At 36.4% G+C, this 20,463-nt stretch overlaps 2 protein-coding genes and 1 non-coding gene across 6 annotated transcripts; 1 reads left to right on the top strand and 2 right to left on the bottom strand.

Moving 5' to 3' along the window:
- Positions 1 to 28: 28 nt before the first annotated feature.
- On the bottom strand, positions 29 to 243 carry LOC148914816 (small nucleolar RNA U3). Its single transcript, XR_016123026.1, has one exon. It is a non-coding gene; the product is annotated as a small nucleolar RNA U3 (small nucleolar RNA).
- A 3,873-nt stretch (positions 244 to 4,116) lies between these two features.
- Positions 4,117 to 9,827, bottom strand: SFGH (S-formylglutathione hydrolase). The gene is made up of 7 exons (XM_008246050.2): positions 9,600 to 9,827; positions 8,483 to 8,600; positions 7,175 to 7,222; positions 6,243 to 6,439; positions 5,946 to 6,044; positions 5,798 to 5,863; positions 4,117 to 4,489 (listed from the first exon to the last, which is right to left on the bottom strand). Exons 1-7 carry the CDS (start codon positions 9,750 to 9,752, stop codon positions 4,307 to 4,309), a joined length of 864 nt encoding a protein of 287 aa, XP_008244272.2. The 5' UTR covers positions 9,753 to 9,827; the 3' UTR covers positions 4,117 to 4,306.
- A 5,071-nt stretch (positions 9,828 to 14,898) lies between these two features.
- GPDHC1 (6-phosphogluconate dehydrogenase family protein) lies at positions 14,899 to 19,501 on the top strand. 4 transcript variants are annotated; one of them, XM_089043079.1, is made up of 7 exons: positions 14,899 to 15,131; positions 15,235 to 15,276; positions 15,677 to 16,334; positions 17,000 to 17,221; positions 17,773 to 18,020; positions 18,418 to 18,557; positions 18,868 to 19,501. In XM_089043079.1, the coding sequence occupies exons 3-7, from the start codon at positions 15,677 to 15,679 to the stop codon at positions 19,025 to 19,027; spliced, it is 1,428 nt and encodes a 475-aa protein (XP_088899205.1). In that variant the 5' UTR covers positions 14,899 to 15,131; positions 15,235 to 15,276; the 3' UTR covers positions 19,028 to 19,501. The 4 variants fall into 4 exon arrangements, 3 of the variants coding, with proteins under 3 accessions (XP_088899205.1, XP_008244271.1, XP_088899204.1); XM_008246049.3 differs by lacking the exon at positions 15,235 to 15,276 and having other exon boundaries at positions 14,900 to 15,131; XM_089043078.1 differs by lacking the exons at positions 14,899 to 15,131; positions 15,235 to 15,276 and adding an exon at positions 15,283 to 15,596.
- The last annotated feature ends 962 nt before the right edge of the window (positions 19,502 to 20,463 follow it).

Below are 20,463 nucleotides of genomic sequence, written 5' to 3'. Positions count from 1 at the left end.
AATCGACCAAAAAGACAAAAAGGAGGGAAACCTGTCAGACAACCGTGCGACCACCCCAGACCAGTCACCCAGCTGAGAACGATCCTCTACCGCTTGATGATTCCAAGGAACCACCAGAAGCTGTTAATCACTCTCTGATCACACGGTCATGATTCATCCACCAGGTTGGGATTCCTGTCTCCTTTGAAATCAAGGATACAGAGGTACGATCCTATAGAACAGATCCTGTCCAAGTAAGGTCGTGCTTTGCAGTCCCATGTTCAGCAATATAAACCGTTGCAGTATTCTTCATTTATTCGATGTGGGACAATTAGCTTCTTTGGCTTATTTGTTTGGAATTTAGACCAGACTGAGATCACAAAAGAATTGCACATTTTCATTGACAAGTCCTTGTCCTTAGCTTTCAAGATTTTATCCGATTTCCATGTTTTTCAACGTGTCTACTTCTTCTCTTCTCCCTCAAAGCTTCCTACCACAACCAAGCGCTCCCTCTTTCAATTTCTTCAGGTTTGGTGCTGCATTCATGCCTGGACCTTCAGACCCTGAAGATTGAGTTCTTCACAGACCCATTATTTGGTTCGGTGGTTTACTTTACTAATGATGGGTCTGTGAAGTACTCAATCTTCAGAATGTATGCTAAATTAGGTAAGGTACCCTTGACCAAGTCGAAGATTTTTTCGGCGAACTCGATCGAAGGGATGTTGTTTCCTGGAACATTTGTATTTCCTTTTGTTCTTCAAGAGGGGATGTTGCAAAAGTAAGAGATTTGTTTCATGAAATGCAGGATGAACTAGCACCCAACAGACATTGACGTTGGTTATGTCAGCATTAGCCAAACCAAACATGGGATTCTTTCCCAAGCATCTTTGTTGGACTTGTATGCCAAGTGCGGGGAATTGGGAAACTCGGTACTTGGGGTGCAACGAGGATGTTGGATCATTCGGGGAAATGCACCCTGCCGGGGCTGAGATACTAAGAAGCCTTGTTGATGCATTTGCAAACCTAGGTGCTCTCAAGTTAGGAAAAGGAATTCATGGCTATATCCATAATAAACATGTACATAAGATGTGGTCGCATATCTACAGCTAGAGTATGCTTCAGTAGAATGTTGTTGATTAGAGATATAGTGGCATGGACATAAATGATTGAGTGCTATTAGGGGTGGCAATTTCCGATACGACCTGATACACAATAGGAAGATTACAAAACAGGAAGCCTTGACACTGCTTGATCTTGTTGATGGCTCATACCATCACTATGAGCCGAGCCCCTCAGAAAGAGCCATACGATGTGAGATGCTAACACCTTCATACAAATACAGAGCCGAGCATGTACAGAATACCCTCTGTCTCAAACGAGTAAAACCTCATGGGAGAGGCATGGCTATTCAAGGGTTTCACATATGGTCGAGTAGATAGGACCGACTCGACCACGATGGCACCATGGCCAACTAAAAGCTGCATTTATTGAAGCCTGAAAGGTCGGTTCTGACACCATCCCATCCTTAAAACAGGTGTCGCCTTCAGCTTTGGTCTCCGAATAAACATGCTGGCGATGGAGAGGGATCATTTAATCCACCTCCCATCTAGGTCCACCTGTCACTGCGTCACCTAGTTCCTGTCAGAAAGTAGGATGATCAGAAACAGAGCAATAAATGTAAACTCAACTCAAAGGTAATAAATCTCTTCCATAAAATATCTTAGGTCTTCCTTCCCCCCTTATAAATACTCTCCACCTATCTCTGGACAAAGGTAATAAATCCTCTAATTGTAAAAACCCTACATCCATTCTCTCTCCAGCCCAAGTTAGTTTCTGACTTAACCATCGGAGAATGTTAGATTGGGATCAGCCCAAGTCTGCCCTTATTCGATATCGTTCGAAGTGTGCAAATCTTCTTTTGAAGATTATTCATACTCAAATGTCAAATATGGGTCTAATCTCCAGGATAGGGCCCAAGTCATCTATACGAGAAGAATACGCGGTTGACAGATCTAATGATAAGATAAGGAACAACAACATGAAGATTACAAAACACCAAACCATAGCACAGCTTAGTGGAGTAACAAGTAACTCTCCCACAAAAACAAATTACATAACAGGGGGGCATGGAAGCCCGTTAAATTGTAAAACTCAAACAAGAGACAAATGAGGCCTACTGGCCCAGTGATCCACACCCGCCGCTCGAACACCAATCCTTCATGGGCTCCACGGTTCAGATTGCGAGGAACCTACGTCCACTTCACCGATTCAAAATGATAAGTCTCCTAATCTCATTTATAATCGGAAGAATTGTCCCCACCCTGTTACCCAAATTGCCTCTTTTTTTTAATTTTCCAGATTACCCAAATTGCCTTTTAGACCATCCACCAGAGCACGAGAATCCGACTCCATCACAATCTTATGATCGTCCTCCGCTTCAGCCATTAGAGTCGAACCACCTTTTTGGGGATAATCAAGTTTTTGGCGTTGACAGGGACCCTGGGAGTTTACAAATAATCCCCAGCAACACGTCAAAAACTTATTGTCACCAAATAGTGTGTTTTAAATTTATAAACTCTCATGCGGGATTATAAATTTAAATCACACTATAAATTTTTATAAGTTTTTGACGCCGTTGTCGGGGAATATTTAGGGATAATCAAGTTCTTGGCGCCATTCTAGTGACCTTTGTGAGTTTATAAGAATGAGGTTGTACACACAAGATTGTGTGAAAAAAATTAAAAACTAATTAAAACTCGAATAAATTCAATTGCGAAAAATGTAAATGACAATAAAATAAAATAGAGATGAAATTATTGAGAAAAATAACTAAGGTATTAGAATCAATATTATTCCATAAAACTCTAATTATTTACCTATCAATTCCAAAGCAATAATCTAGAAATCATCTACTCTGAGATATATCAATCAAGCATGCAATTTAATAAAACTTCATGTAATTCCCATTCCCTTCATAAGAACAAATTCTAAGCATTGCATGTAAACAAAATTAAACTACAAAGGATCAAAGTTTTCTAAGCGTCCTATATGAAAAAGATTCTTTGAATCACAAGTGATCGAAGGAATTTGTATGCTAAAAATACGAAATCAATGATGCATTACTAGGTTAACCCAAATTCTTAACTACCACAAATACATTATAGAAGCGGTGAAAAGAAAATTAACCTATAAACATTGAGCAACATAACCTTAGTCAAAGAATTTAGCTAGACATACTAACTAAAATCAAAACCAAGAAATTGAAATACATAAAAAGAAATGAGAACTAAGAAAGTTGAAGAACAACTAAAAGAGAGCCAGAATAGCTCTTGGTTCTCCCTCTCTATCCTAGCTCTCTTTGCCCTAAGGCTTGGTGTTCCCTTCTTCTCTTGCTCAGTTCTCTATTTATAGAGACGGAAAGTAGCTAAAGCATCATCACAATTCTTCATCTTCACGTGCCAGCCATGTGCTGCTCTGTTGCTTTCGGTGGCTTGGAAATTGGAATCCCTCATAGAGGAGGGACTCATTATTTGCAATGATGGGAAGAAGACAACCTGGGTGACCTCTTTTTTTGACCGGGTATTATTGTGGCTTCTTTTGGGCATGTGGCTGTTTTTGGATATATTTTCTCTTGGGTGTGAGAGTGATCTTCACTGGTTTGAGCTTTGAGAAAGCATGTATGAGGGGTGTATCCTATTGGATACGGGCTCGGGTTTGGATACAAAACTCTTGAGTAGTTATTCCCGCGAGTCGGGGGATTTGAGCTTATCAGTCACCTTGTTAAGCTTATTATCTGCTTGTAGCCACTCTGGCCTTCTGACAGAAGGTGGTGAGGCTGAAGAAGGATCTATGGGTTTGTTTCTGGGGATAGATACACCATCAAATGGAGGCAGTTTATCAAGTCTTGGAATATTTACGTAGGATGGCTTTGAAAGTAAAAGGATCCAAGGGGAGAAGTCAGAAAAAAGGCGAGGGCGGAGGGGCATTGAGTTCTCAAGGAAGATGGATCTTTAGGTTTGTTTCTGGAGATAGATCACACCATCAAGTTGAGGCGATTTATAGAGTACTGGGATGCAATTTATCAACTTTTGGAGAGCTAATATAATGTGCAGAGTTATTATAACGGACACTCAGAACTTCCACACACCAATCATATCATATCATATCATGGAATTTTATTTATATATATTCCGAAGATCAACATGTTTACTCAGTCGAAGAAAAACCAGATTGAGGGAGCAAATGGGAAAGGCATATATGATCCAAAGTTCGGACAAAGTACATTAAAAATTTTACGGTTCTGGATTCACAGCAAGCACAAGATCATTCATGGTAGATTAAGAGCTTGAGCATGGTGACGGATGTGATCATCTATGAAGGTGGAAATGAAAAAGTACGAATGATCATAACCGGGCTGCAACCGCAAAAGGAGTGGAACTTTAGCACTCCTGCATGCCTCTTCAAACTTGTGTGGCAACAACTGATCATGCAAGAATTTATCATCTCCCCCCTGCACAAAAACCATTAGTATTGAGATAATAAGTTATACATTTTAAGAAATAAAACCTATATTCATCAATTGGAATACTGGACTAAGATTCATTCAGCATCCCTGCTTGAAGGGGATTATTAAAAGAGTAACATGCAGTTCTATTGTAAATCTAAAATCACATTTTTGTAATGCAGAGGTGACAACCTTTTCTACTCACTGCAAATTAAGAAAAAGAACAATTTTTTTTTTTTTTGAATGGAGAGGATAAGAAACTCAAATCTTGTTCCTTTATCTGCTAAGGTTCACAAAAGACCTTGATTGCTCAGGAAGAGTTTTCACACCATAGTTCTTGGGTTCAGCTCAATTCCGAAATTTTTTTATCCTGTATTCCTTTGCCAATGTGTCCCTTGGTCAAAATTCCATAAATTATTCCTAATTCAGGTAATGGTCAGGGGGTTTATTTCATATATCCATGTATTCCTTAGCCACTATATCTCTTTTCTTCTCTTTTCTTTGGGTGAAAAGGGGCAGGGGGTTTCTATAGCCAAAATATGAAATATCAATCCATCCTAGCCTACCTGAAATGTAATTTTGAGTGCTAATGATAATCATACACAATGACAAAATATGTTACCCCAAGATGTATTATGAAATAGCAAGGTGATGCAGAACCGAGAAGAAAAACAGAAGAAATAAAAAGAGTCAAAGGGAAATTTCAAGGCTAGTATTATCAATCAATATGACAAAGATTTGAAAGCCATAACAATAAGCCACTTACATAGGTAATCCCAGAATAATTCAATTAAAACAATAATTGGACGTTTGATTCATGACCTTGCACCTATGCCTACAATAATACTCCTTATCAGTTAGAAAAATAATTAAAGCTTCAAGTTGAAATAGAAAAACTAGACAAAATTTGACCATTGCACCTATGCCTAAAATAAGTAAGAATTTCTTCTTGCGTTCACCATCACTAGGTCATATATTCTATCCAACTCTTTTTGTTTATTATTATTATTATTATTATTATTTTAATGGGAATGATTACATGACTGATCCTAATTTTAACTCTTTTTGTCACCCCCTTATCACCTGGCGTAGCCTCATGGGCTATTCTATGCAACAACTCTAATAACAAGAATCAGCCACCTAAAAGCATAAATTCCTGCGACTATGTTGTGATGATCAAAATATTAAATAGTTGGCTCACAGCCTAACAAGTAAGAACTTGAGGTTTTAGAAACAGTTGTAAACAACCAAAATTAACAATTGTCATAACAAGAAGAATAACGACGGTGAACATTAGATGACATCAAATCTTACCTGATCAATCAAAATGGTTGCTGAAACATCAGTAAATTTCTTAATCAGGCAAGTGGCATCATATTCCTGCATGTTTTCATTCAATTTGTTAAAACTAGGAAGCAAAACATTATAACTAAGAATTGAATGATTAGATTTCTCAATTTACCTCCCAATCAGTTTTATTGCCTCCTAGGTAATTTGAGAAAGCTTTCTGGCCCCAGGGACAGTTTGTTGGATTCACAATGGGTGCAAAGGCAGATACTGACTGGAAAGGGAGCGAAAAACAATATAAATTTCTTCTATAACGACAAGGAGATCTGTTCCAAATTTTTTATAAAGTTCCCTACATCTAAGGCACTTTTACAGAAGAACCAAACTTTCCAATGCTTTTAAATAAAATTCAACTTCTTTAAAAAAAGAAAAAAGAAAAATCAACTTCCGGTGAAATGTTTAGATCTGTTACCTTATACTTGTCCAGGTTTTTCAGGTAGATTGTCAAAGCACCGTGCCCACCCATAGAATGACCAGATATAGAAGCTCGTGATGTATCAAGCTGTGGAAAATTTTCATTCAGAATTTTCGGCAACTCCTTGACAACATAATCATACATACGCCAGTTCTTCCATTTCTCTTGAGTAGCATTGAGATAAAAACCAGCACCTGTTTGAAAAACGCACGCACACACAAGCACATAAAATTCAGTGAAGGCTCTTTACACCTATAAGTACTCACTCACTACCAAGCAAAGCTTGTCCTTCTTGCTAACCGGAAGGTGTTTGCATGCAATAAATTGCTTGATGAAATATAAGTAGTAACATGTCAACGGATAGGTAATCACTAATTAATCATTCACCCTCCACTAAAAAAAGAAAGTAACAAAACTTTCATTTGGAAATTCTGAAGAAATCAGAAAATTTGCTGGAATGAAACCCCAGGTCCTTCAAACAAACATAAATTTATAAATTCCATCACTAAACTATTATTATTGAATATAATAATAGGGTGTCAGTCCAAAGAAGATAGCCTAGATGAAATCTGTAATTACTGAAACTGATACCCTTGGGACTGGGTTTCTTTTTTCCTTCTTACTACAGAATCACTCAGCATCTAACACATCCCATGTCATAATCTGAGTCATCTAGGGATTCATGGTTACTCTCTCTCCAAGTTTAAGATATTATTGACCATTTTAGTTCCCCTTTTTAAAATTTAAAACAAGTAGTGACTCCATTGTCAACCATTCAAAATAAAAAACAACTTAATTTAAAATACAATTGCAAGATATGGGCTATCCATCTTGAGCAAATTGGTAGGATTCACAAATTCCATAGGGCGTGAAACAATTTTCTAATTACTACTTCACAGATTGGAATACAACAGTCCAGTGTTGCATACCTACACCAAAATCCCAGCTCTCCGCCTCTCCTTCTATAGATAAGCCTCCTATTAAGAGAATTTAGATGAAGAAATAATTAGTACAGTACGGACATAATAACAAAAGATATATGGTGGCTTTTAACCAAGCAACAGCTTATCATAAGAGAAGTAAAAGTAACCATATAACTAGAAGAAATGAGGCTTGGCTACTCACAGTAAATAAATGGGTACAAGGGTTTTCCATAAATGTATTCGTGACTCCTCATTCCAATTTCCTAAATTTACACACTCTTCATCCCCAATTTTTTTTTCTTGGCTAAACAATAAGACAACTAGAATATTATAAAAATAAAATAAAAAATAAATCACAAAAGTAGCGCCGTGGGATGAAATCAATTGAGTCACACTCAAGATTAATCATTTATAGAACCTATTGTTCGATAATTATAGAAAGTTGGGTCTTGCATGCAAAACGCCTTGTTTGATTGTTCATGTATTTCTACCTCATTTATCATTGTATTCACTAGTTTATAATTTCTCTATTTCCTTTTACCTCCCTCCCTTAGGAGGAGTGGTTGTTTCTCATTGAAATCTCAATTCGAAAATTGATGAGTAGTGCAACATGATAGTTTTAATTTAAGTCCTTGTAATTTTCAAGCAAAGAAGAAATTCAAACAAATTCCAAAGACCGTTCAGTCTTTCTGGTGGTGACACTAGCTGACATCCTTTACTTTTTTTTTTTTTTTTTTTTTTTGTGTGTGTGTTTGTATTAGACAATGATGGAGGGTTTTTGGCTAGTGGTTTAGACATACAACGTGGAACAAGGCACAGCCCAAATACAGACACAACTTAAAGTTAAATATTCTTGGACAAGTTTAGGTTAGAAACTGGAAAACTTATGTATAACAATTTTTAAGTTTTATTTTTTATTTTTTTTATCATTATTATCCAAGGAAAGCTAGCAACAAAGAGAACCCTGAAATTTAGAGCTGCAGTCCATGTATATTATAAGCTAACAAATTAAGTTATTTGGAAGTTAACTGCTTAGAATTGCAAAATGGCATAGTAATTATATCAAATCACTTGATTATGACCACATTCTAAAAATTTGATTATATGATCCAAACAGTCATTTGGCCACTCTGGTCGCCCCTCAGGTCTTTTGAAAGGTTGCCAACTAACATCTGTCCTACTTCCCTGGAATCTAGCCAAACAAAGGGCAACCTACAGAAATAAATATATCTCTTGCAAAAGATGCAATTAAAACTGGCATCTACAACTACCATTATGACCTTGAAATTGATTGAATAGGGGCTTCTGACTTACTTGGAGATGTATCAGGTGCAATCAAAGCAACACCCTCACTTGAGGCAACACGTTGAGCTCCTGACTTAATTATAAAATTCTCATCAGTGCAGGTAAGGCCAGAGAGCCAGTAAAGTACCTGATCATCCATGAAAACAAAAAGTTAGTAAATTTGGTTATGGCACATTATAATACAAAAAATTTTACAGCAGCATACCAGGAAACAAATTTGGTAAATAACAGTCAACTACTACAGGAAGCATGGAAAAGTAGTTTATACTAACCAAACAATGCCCAAGGAAAATGATTATATGAAATGAATCAAGTAGTATTACATGCACCAATTATTATCCCAACTTTTTAATACCGACTGATGTGGCACATAGCATGGAAGCATACTGGTTGTAACTAAATCAGGTCCAAAATGGGCCCAATATAAACAAATGAAATGTTTCCACAGCAGATGGTTTTTAAAAAAATGGGATATAAGTTAGTGCCCCTATGACTATTGAATTAACAGCGTTTTAGCCAGTGATGCAGAAATAATTGGTTGCAAAAAGAAATAAGAAAGCTTCTTTTTCCCCATCCATGCACAATTTTCTCTTTAGTTAATTATACATTTGGATAATTCGTCACTACCTTTAAATTCCTTGTCAATAATAGTACTAGGAGATGACTAAGTTAGCAACTATAATAGTGCATGTAAGTACCAGAGGAGAGAACTAATTAAAGTTTTTCTGAATTTGATAAATTATTTGTCCTATCAAGACTCGGGGAGACTAAATTCAAAATTCTACAAAAGTTAAAATCCTTTTTTAATAAAAAAATATAGAATTAACCATTTGGGAAACTAAATTCCTATTTTGATCAATTGGTTGTGTGCCAGTGCTTGTTCATTCCATCAAGAAAATATTGCAGAACATATGCATCAAGAATAGAATCTTATTAAGCTAGATACCAAAAGAGCAAAACCTTCATCAATCAAAACCCAATATTCACAAATACAATAGATTCCACCCACATAACCCTAGGGTGTCAAAATCAGATAAAAACCCAGATAATAAATTTAATTGGACATGAAATTTAAAAAGAAGTTGGAAATGGGTATGAGAGAGAGAGAGAGAGAGAGAGGACTTACAGGGAATCGGTGGGAAGGAGAAGTAGAAGTAGAAGGAGGGAAATAGATGTGGAAGGTCATGGAGCAGCCGAGAGTAGGACTGAAATGCTTGTACCTCTTGTTGTACCCTCCAAACATCTTTGAGCTGCTGATCTCACTTGGCTTCGTCTCCATTTCTCTCTGCACTTCTTTGCTCTGTGACTGGGGATTTCGCTTAAACTCTATACTCTATATACTGCGGTGGTGAGTAAGCTCCGGAGTGGCAATTTTAACTTTATATATGCTAGCTTTGGTTTTCTTTTTATTTTTAGAATAAAGAAAATATAATATGGATAGTTATATTATAAAAGTATATTATGATTTTATTTTATTTTATATTTTTAATATGAAAAATATAAATTTACCATATTATCTCATTTAATGAATAATAGGAGTTTACTAAAACAAAAATTTGAAATTATAAAAAACTCAAGCACTATTTAAACATATAAACACATCATTACACACACTCAAAACCCATTTATAAACACACCCAAAAAGTTGACTTTGTGGTTGATTTTGGGTGTGTTTCTATGTTTAAATAGTGCTTAGGTTTTTTTATAAATACATGTCTAGGATTGGGTTTATTTATAAATTTGTATAATTTCAATTCTTAATGTTTAAATTAACCAAGAACATTTTCTAGTATTTTGAATGTTTTACCATTCTCTGTCTTTTGATTTATATATATATTAGCTAATAGCTAGTAAATTCACGTATTATATCCATATTTATATATATAAAGCAAAAGGCAGAGAATGGTGAAATATTCAAAATACTAGAAAATGCCCTTAGTTAATACAAACATGAAGAATTAAAATTATTAATTAAATAAGAATAATATGGTAAACTAGTCCCTTGGCACACGCTCATGCATGTGTCAATTGGTTTTCTTTTTTATTTTTATTTTTATTTTAGAATTAAGAAAATATAATATGGGTAGTTATGTTCCATAAAAGTAGAATCTATTATTTGATTTTGTTTTTAATTTTAATTTTTTTAAAATATAAAAAAATGTGAATTTACAACATTATCCTCATTTAATTAATAATTTTAATTCTGAATGTTTGAATTAACCAATGACATTTTATGGTATTTTGAATGTTTCACCATTCTCTATCTTTTATTTTATATATATAGATTCACACTTTTTCATATTAAAAAAATTAAAATTAAAAGAAAAATAAGATAATGGATCCTATTTTCATGAAACACAACTACCCATTATCTTTTTATTTCCAAAATAAATTTAAAAACATCTCGCAGGCGTCGAAGCGCGTGCGGAGAGGCTTGTATATATATATATAACAAAAAGGAGAAAATGGTAAAACATTCAAAATACCAGAAAATGCCCTTGGTTAATGCAAACATTAAGAGTTAAAATTATTAATTAAATGAAGATAATATGGTAAATTCACACTTTTTCATCATGAATAATCATCAGTTCGGCATGAATAAACAAGTTATTTTTAATCTCTATCTTCAAGTAGCATGATAGGATAAATTCAACAATTTAACACTTCTTTGAGTATCAAGAACTCTTAAGAAATCATTAAAAAAAAATTTAAAATTTAAAAAATAAAAGAAAAATCAGATAATTGATCCTATTTTTATGGAACACAACTACGCATTATTTTTTTAATTCTAAAATCATTTTAAAAAATTCTAAATAAAACCACTCTCAGGCACAAAAACGTGTGTAGAGAGCCTAGTATGTATTTACGTATTTTATTATCCTTGTTTATTGAGAACTTCTATTAGATATGAAATGGATTTCATTGTTTGGACTATTCACATTTGACGTAATTATCCCATTTGTTTTGAAATTTTTTCTTAAATGAGGACAATTTTGGGTTATTCGAAAATTTAACCAATCTTTTGCTATATTGCATACACTAACCAGTTAATAAGTTACTACGATATTAACCACTTGTTTACCCGTTTTATGTTTACTCCTGAGGTGGAAGAGCAAAGTTTTCCACTACCCTGGAAACCATTGACTGGTCAACAAGTTAGCTTTCTTTGGTGTATGAGCGTGCCATTGCTAGCAATGAAGATTCTAGCAGACTTCTTCTAGAATAGATAACTTGCGCCTCAAGTTACTGATTTCTAAAACAAACGATTGTGAATTTGGGTGAGGAATATCTCCCAAGTAAGTTCTTTTCTTGCCTCATACTCGTGAGGACTTTCACAATTTATCTCAATATAAAAACGGTTGTTCTGGACATAATAGTTGATAGAAATTAGACTGTTTTAGGCAGAACTGTCATTTACAAAACTATAAATATACATGTCAACATTGGAAAGACAAAAAGACAGCTGGAACTCCATCTCTGTCTGGATAGAAGACTCGATCCGGGCTGGATTTGGATATGTCAGGAATGAATCAACAACTTCAACTACCAAGCTTCAGCTACAAATCGATACCAAAGTTCAAGTTTGGAGAGCTTTAATCCACTTCAAGTTTGAGAGGCTTTTGAGCGGGCATAACTACAGTTTCTTGGTTTGAATGGGCGAAGTGGTGTTCTTGAGGATTTAATGAGCTAGAGACTCTACTATGAGATTTGTTGAGGTTTTCATGTTTAGGAAAACTCAAACTCTGCTTGTTTTGGCTTTGCTAAACCAAATTTGTAACGAGAGAGATCTCATTTTGAATGGTTAAGTCTGAACTTTGAGAAATCTGATCTAAAGCTGGTTTTTCTTGGAGTTCAAGTGAGCGTTTGGTTGATTTTTGAGTTATTTGTTTGATTGATGAAAAATGATCCTTTTGCCATGTTCACTCCCTCTTACATTTATAAGAAAATGGTTTGGAGTAGGTTTCTTTCTTTTAATAATGGGCGGCAAAAATTCTTTCAAAAAGATCTTTCAGTTTTAAAATATAAAGAAGAGAAGGCTCTTAATTAACTTTGGCAGATAGGTTTTCAACAGTCAGTTCTTAAGATCACTTCCCCGTTTTCTTGAAAGATAACCTAACCCTTCTTTAAATTCTAACTGCCCCTTTGTGAGAGCTCGAATCATGATGGTTAGTTTGATTTCTCAGATGAACAACTCTCTGTCCTCCTGCTTATCTCATTTTTGAAAATATGGTCTGCGTATCTCTTGAAAGGATGGTGCCTCCTTGGAGTGAAATCAATATTTTTGAATATATAAGAAGGATTTTGATCTTCTGGTGGCAGAAATTCAGAGAAGCCCTTTTGCCACTGACCTGCTTTAATTAATTCCCAATCAACTCAGTTGAGTTTGTTGACTTTTTCATTTTGGTAGTCACATGAGTTCTGAAAATAGGTCTCTTCCTTTTTTTCTTTTAATCATGCTGGGCCCATTTTGGTTTGTCTGGAGCCCAAAGGTGACTGCTTTTCTTTTGGGGCCCAAGTTTGCTTGCCACATTTTGATGAGTCTTGGGCTGGGCCTATCTGGACTTTGGGCTTCGCCTTCGTTTTGCAAAAGCCCAAACTGCTTGAGTCATGTAGCTTTTATTCTGGGCCTTCTCCGTGTTGGGCTGGGTGCATTCAATTTAGGCCCAAACACCACTTATATGGGCTTACTCCACAATGTCATCTCATGATCTAAATTATTCATTTTTTAGGGCATAATTCAAGGATAACCCTTGCAAAAATTACTCAAAGTGAACAATATTGAACATTGGACTTTCAAAAATGACATTAAGGGCCACTTTTTTTTTCATAAAGAATATGACGTGAAATGATCAAATGGACTACTCAAGGATTATATGAATATGTTAATGGGGAGTTTTGTATAGTTTTTAGGAGAAAATTGAGCGCAAATTAACATTGTCTATATTTGATATAGTTCATAGGGGAAATTGTGAGCATCTAGTAGTAGCAAACCAAACTTTTTAAATTGAAGTTTGTTGATGTCACACTCATGCCCTCATGGTTTTGTTTTTGGGAACTCACGAGCAACTTCTCAATGAGTTACCTATCTTGGGATTGCTCTACCCCCAACTCGCTTAACTTCGGAGTTCCCCCGACTCCGATGCCAATGAGCTCCCAAAAGGCCTTGTGCTAGATGGAAGGGCGTATACACATAAGGCACATCACCCCCTCTCCGTTGGTCGATGTGGAATGTTACAATCCACCCCCCTAATGGGCCCAATATCCTCGTCGGCACACTCGCACCACACGGCAAAGTGGCTCTGATACCAAATTGTCACATCCCGAGATCGGTTATGCCGTAACACGATATTGTCCGCTTTGAACTCCCCTCTTTGCCCTCACGGTTTTGTTTTTGAGAACTCATGTGCAACTTCCCAGTGGGTCACCCATCTTGGGATTGCTCTAGTCCCAACTTGCTTAACTTCAGAGTTCCCCCAACTTCGAACCCAGTGAGCTCCCAAAAGGCCTCGTGCTAGATGGAGATGGCATGTATATATAAGGCACATCACCCCCTCTTCGTTGGTCGATGTGGGATGTTACAGTTGACCCATGTGAAAATTTGAAAATGTTTGTTTACTACTTTAATAATTTGTGCCCAATAGACTCTTCAATTCAATTAATGCAGTGTAGGTTTTTAGCATTTTCAATGTAGTTTTTGTTCTTCCAAAACATAATTAAATGTTTTGAAGAGTTAAGATCAACTTATCAATTTTGAAGAGAGAGAAAGGGGTTGCAGCTTTGGTGATTGAGTTTGACAAATTCGTTGAAGAGAGTTATGTTGATGTGGCTCACTTACTTTAGCATTCCAAATCTATTAAGAGGCTGTTAAATGCTATTAGTATTACCATATATATTTTTGAATTTTCCAACTCGAATTTCATGACTCACACCTTGAATAATTAGATTTGTAAACATCTATTTTTTTCCTTCTTTTTGGGAAAAATGTTGTGCCTACGATGTCATTTAAGGGACACCAACAAATTAATAGACTTATATGGGCTTACCCCACTATCATATTCTTAATAATTCCATTTTAGAATAAAGTGGCCTCTTAGTTATTTCACATCATATTCTTTACAAAAAGTGGCACCAAATGTCATTTTTGAAAGTTCGGTGTTCAATATGATTATGATATTTTGATGTTTAGGTTCTCATAGACCTAATAAAATTTTCCAGCGACTGTGACCCCAAAAAAAAAACCAAAAAAAACAACACCCTAGGAGCAAATAAGAGCAATAGTGAAAGACCAGCTAACACGGGGGATGGCCGCATGTGATAAAACACAGACCAAAATCATCCAATATTAATGACCGTTGGGGAGGTTGGCACAAGCCAAAACCTATTAATGACACGCAACTCGAAACCTCAACTGTACCAATTAATGCCTTTTCCAATCTCTATTGTCACGCTTTCTCCCTTCAATGATTCAATCACAGCTTCATCATCATACCTTTATTTTCTCACCTCCATTGCACTCTCTGGTGCCTAGCTAGTAGCTAGCTTCAACTTCTCAGCATTATATCCACCGCCAACTACAATGCCTGCCCTTGGACGGCTAGGAATTTAAGTGAACGACCCAGTACACTTTTATGACCAAAGCTTTGTAGTTTCCGACAAGGTTGGTATTATTGACCTCTCTCTCTCTCTCTCTCTCTCTCTCTCTCTCTCTCTCTCTCTCGTTTCTTTATTTAATTGCTAACTTGTACCAAGTGTTTTTGAAGTTTATGGTTGGGTAGTTGAACAACCTCAGGCGGACATAACAAGGATGTATTTTGAATATTTGGGTTTCTTTTTTTGGCATGTTCTTTGAAACTCTTAAACAGAGAAAGAGACCTGCATGCATAAAAATCCTTTTTCTTGTTTGTCTCAGTTTGCTGAATTTGGGTAGGAACAAAGCTTGATTGGTGGGTCTGAAAATCTGAGTGAAAATACCAAATTCAGTGCTATTTATTGGAGCCAGATTTTTGTCATTTCAAGCATAGATTTCAGCAGTGTGTATAGGGAGAGAGATACATATAAAAATCTAAGTGGGTTGTTCTAGAGATCCATCTAGAGATTGGTATTATAGAAGAACCTGTATACAGTAAGTGCATTTGGTTGATACCTTAGGGGAATTTGAGTTTTCTCTGTTATTGTTGATAGTGTGATTTTACTTGGATATAGATGGTGGGGAGCATTGAGACTTTGAATCGTAATTTGTACTCAAATGGATCTATTCAGAACTGTAATAGTTTGGAAGAGAAACTTGATGAGCTACGGAGCCGCCTTGGCAAGGGTAATGGTGATCCATTAAGAATTGTTGGTGTTGGGGCAGGCGCTTGGGGCAGTGTTTTTGCCGCTGTGATGCAAGATAGCTATGGTCAGTTTCGAGACAAGGTCCAAATAAGGATATGGAGAAGACCAGGAAGAGCTGTTGATAAAGCAACGGCTGAACATCTTTTTGAAGTGATCAATTCAAGGGAGGATGTATTGAGGAGGTTGATACGGCGCTGTGCGTATTTGAAATATGTGGAGGCAAGGCTGGGGGATCGAACACTTTATGCAGATGAGATTTTGAAAGATGGATTTTGTTTGAACATGATCGATACGCCACTGTGTCCTTTGAAAGTTGTAACCAGTTTGCAGGAGGCTGTTTGGGATGCTGATATTGTGGTGAATGGCTTGCCTTCTACTGAAACACAAGAGGTGTTTGAAGAGATTAGTAATTATTGGAAGGAAAGAATCACAGATCCTATTATCATCTCTCTGGCAAAAGGTATAGAGGCTGCGCTAGAGCCTCTCCCGCATATCATAACTCCCACGCAAATGATTAACCGAGCAAGTATGTTTATCTTCTTTTAAATTTAACTGTCAACCTCTGGTATCTTGGCTTTAAATTTTCAGTGAGGTGGAAAAAAGGAAGGATAGATGGTTTTTTTGGTTTGGTTTTATCTTTATCTGATATAGTAAATGTGAGTCAATTTTGGGGAGTGGACAATCTTATAAAACTTTGCAAGTAAATGTGAAGGTTTTATCTTTAGCCGAATTAGTAAATGTGAGTCAATTCTTGGTGTTTGTTCCAAAATGTTTTCTTAAAGAATGATAACTTTTCCAATCTTATGTTATATTGAAGTCCTGATCAAAACACAATCAAGAAAAAACTATTCTATATAAGGAGTTTTACAAAATCTATCAAGCAGAAAAAACCATTCTGCTAAAAAAACTCTATAAACCGTCAATGAAAATGGAGCCTCAAGAAAAAATTGAGCTTATCAATACAAAAGCTGGAGAAATACAATCAGAAATGTAGACTCTTTAGTGCACCCAAAGCCGGGTTGGTATGCTTGATAAGATAGAGATCAAGGGACAAATTCTTCTTGTTTTGTGTGTATCATGAAGTGGCATCTTACACCTTACACCAGATGATGTATGCTGATTGTTTAAACTGATAAATATTAGGTTTGCTTCACAAATTTAATTTCATATTCTTTTCTATATGCCTGGCAGCTGGTGTACCTATAGAGAACATACTTTATCTGGGTGGCCCAAATATTGCCTCAGAGATCTACAACAAGGAATACGCTAATGCTCGAATATGCGGAGCTGAGAAGTGGAGAAAACCACTTGCAAAGTTTTTAAGGCAACCACATTTTACCGTCTGGGACAATAGTGATCTTGTTACACATGAAGTCATGGGTGGCTTAAAGAACGTCTATGCCATTGGAGCAGGTAAGTCTCAGGTTCATTCTGATAAATATATCTCATACAATAAATGCAGCATCTAAATCGTCCAACCTCTCAAATCTAATAAAAAGAAATGAGATGTCTGATATTCTGCTTTGTAATTGGTGTTCAGCTTCATTTAAGTAGTGGTAACTGTTGTTCAGCTTTTCGGAGCTTCATACACCTGATACTGTATAAATGAGGACAGATTTGAAGAAGTAGTGATTTCGCAAATGCTAAGAGGGATAAGTTTAGATTTAAATAAGAGGTTATCCTGAATCCCTGCCCTGATTGATGAGCTGGCATTACAGTTTCACATGGAATAATTACAATTGGCTGTTCATACACTGCCAGAAAATTCTTGCCAGGACAAACATGAAATTTGTTGTATGAGAACAGTAGTTGGCCTACGTTCTTATAGAAGCTTCTGGGAATAGTGATAAATCAATAAAATCTAAAGTTATATGCTATAATATTGGATTGGAATATCATAGCATATTATAAATGAATTCTTCTGGTTTGCAACTCACATCTGTTTTTCATTTTGATTATCTCAGGGATGGTCGCAGCCCTCACAAAGGAGAGTGCTACCAGCAAATCTGTATATTTTGCACATTGTACCTCAGAGATGATATTTATTACTCACTTGTTGGCAGAAGAGCCTGAGAAACTTGCTGGGCCTTTGCTGGCTGACACATATGTAACCTTGTTGAAAGGCCGTAATGCATGGTACGGGCAAATGCTAGCCAAAGGGGAACTAAATCGGGATATGGGTGAGAATATCAGTGGGAAAGGAATGATTCAGGTACCAATTGTGAATTACTCTTTCCTTCTAAAACCGCTGTAAGATGCATTCATTTTAAGCTATAAAGGCATTCACCACATTTAGAAAGCGATGGTACTAGTTAGGGTGCGTTTAGAACCAGCCTGAAGAAGGAACAAATGCTCAAAATCATGGTACTTATATTGGTTTATTTGGAACTGTGAAATAAATCTTTTAGATGTAAAAAAATTTTATGTTCGTCCACACTGCCTAATTATTAGCAAAAACAATGATACAATTTATACTGCTATAGTGAAGATAGATAGTTCTCACTCAATGCTGGAAATGACTCATGCAGATGGGAAAGAAATGTGTTTTTATTCATTTATAAGTTATCAATAATTTCATTTCTCATTTTTCTGAGCCTCTCTGCTCCTAGGGTGTCTCTGCAGTCAAAGCATTTTATGAACTTCTCAGTCAGTCGAGCCTAAATGTATTGCATCCTGAAGAAAATAAGCCAGTTGCTCCTGTGGAGCTCTGCCCCATCTTGAAGACGCTATATAAAATATTGATAACAAGGTAATTTCTGGCCAACTCGTAATCCATTTTCTTACCTGAAGGCTTTTATTTTGTCAAACATAAGGGATAAAAAAATATTCACCATTATACTAAAGAGGCATTTGTGTGATCCAAAAGATCACCCCGCATTACTTGGTATAACCTAAATCTTGTTTGGCAGTTGTCTTGACCTGGCACAAAGTTCTGTGTTCCTCCTCCCCTTCTATTCCTAAATGTTGTGCCTATGCATCTGCAAATTAAGGCTAGATTGTGTCTTTTCTGTTAATTTACAAGTATATCAATTCAACCATGCATATTGCTTGATCTCCAGGGAGCAATCATCACAAGCTATTCTTCAAGCTTTGAGGGATGAAAACTTGAATGATCCCAGGGAACGCATTGAGATTGCACAGAGCCATGTCTTCTATAGGCCCTCACTTCTTGGGCAGCCTTTGACTAGTTTTCCATTGCAAGATAAAGTGGCAATATAACCTTGTGGAAGCACGGTATTATTGGACTTGCATGGTGAAAACAAGCGCATTGGTTTTTGATACATGTTTAATTTGATAAATATATATATGTTAAATGGACTTATTTTTAGCTTCCTAAGGATATGATAGTTGAGTGATGGACTGAAGAGGAGCAAGTGGTTGTAATCTGCAATCTGCAAACTGTTTGGTGGCTCTGGTTGATTTGCATGTAGCACACTAATGCAATGGCAAACCCGAAAACTTCTCTATAAGGTGCAGCAAACCGAAACTTCTCTACCCTTGTTTTTCCGCTGTGAAGTTGCCGTCAGCCCAAGTGATTTTCATAACTGCTGAGTTTAAGAAGTTGCAATTGCCAAGAAGGTTGTATAGGGAGCTGGATTTACATTGTATTGTGCATTATATTATAAGATGCAAAAAACGATGTATCTCATATTTGTATAGACCTGCCATGGAAACAGAAAAACTTCCTTTTCACCTCTTTTTCTTATGTGTGCACTCCTGCCTCAAAGTTTATGTGCTTTTATGTGTGTGTACATAATACATATACAGTGAATTAGCTCGAAGCACTTGGAACTGGAAGAATGTAAAATCTTTCTTCTTCTTCTTTTTTTTTTCTCGTCAATAGCAACGTGATATATCACCAAGTTGATCAAAACCTCTGTCCAAATCCATTGAAAATAACTTCCATGAAATCCCAATAGGCCCAAGCAAAGGACTCTAGGTCTTGATTTTGATTGTTAAGCCCCTCTCAAAGACATACTTTTGTCATGTGTGGCAGAAGATCCCTCGTCGCTGATAGCAAGTGTAGGCTTGAACATTTTTGTAGGGTTTGGGGGCTGTACTTTGATCTTGTATGGGAAATCCAAGAAATATACCAGTCATTTTTTAAGAGGGAATGCCAGGGCACAGGAACTTGGAGGTGGTGTTGGTGTTTAGGCCCAGGTTTTGGGTTCACCCGTCACACTGAAAAATTACTTGATTTCAAGAAGAGCAAAGTCATTCTGGCCCCCATGCTACCCAAATCCTTTCTAGCGGAAAAGATACGCAGCGGTAAGGGAGGGCACGATTAGCAGATTGAGCCATATCAATTCTTCTAACCCTACTAGTGTCTTTTCAAGGTAGATGATAATTGAGAAAGTAAAGAACAAAAAGGGCACAAGAGAGGAGGGATTAAAAAACCACGAAACTAAATACCTAGTAGTGGCAGATAGCAATACTTAATCATCTTCCAAACTTGGAGATTCTATACAACCATGAATCTTCACCCCTTATGTACCACTTCTCTAATGACGATGGAGTTCACCAATACAATGGGCTTCACTTCTATTTAGAGGTCGTACACAAGATGGTCTATGTATGTACCATTTCCCTTGTTATATTGCTACATTTTAAAACCGCACATCAACCATGGGATCTGGGTTGGGAAGTGTACAGGT

Source organism: Prunus mume, linkage group LG8 (genome assembly GCF_029339155.1).
Source record: "Prunus mume cultivar Tortuosa linkage group LG8, ASM2933915v1, whole genome shotgun sequence".
NCBI lineage: Eukaryota > Viridiplantae > Streptophyta > Magnoliopsida > Rosales > Rosaceae > Prunus > Prunus mume.
This window is presented reverse-complemented; position numbering and strand designations above follow the sequence as displayed.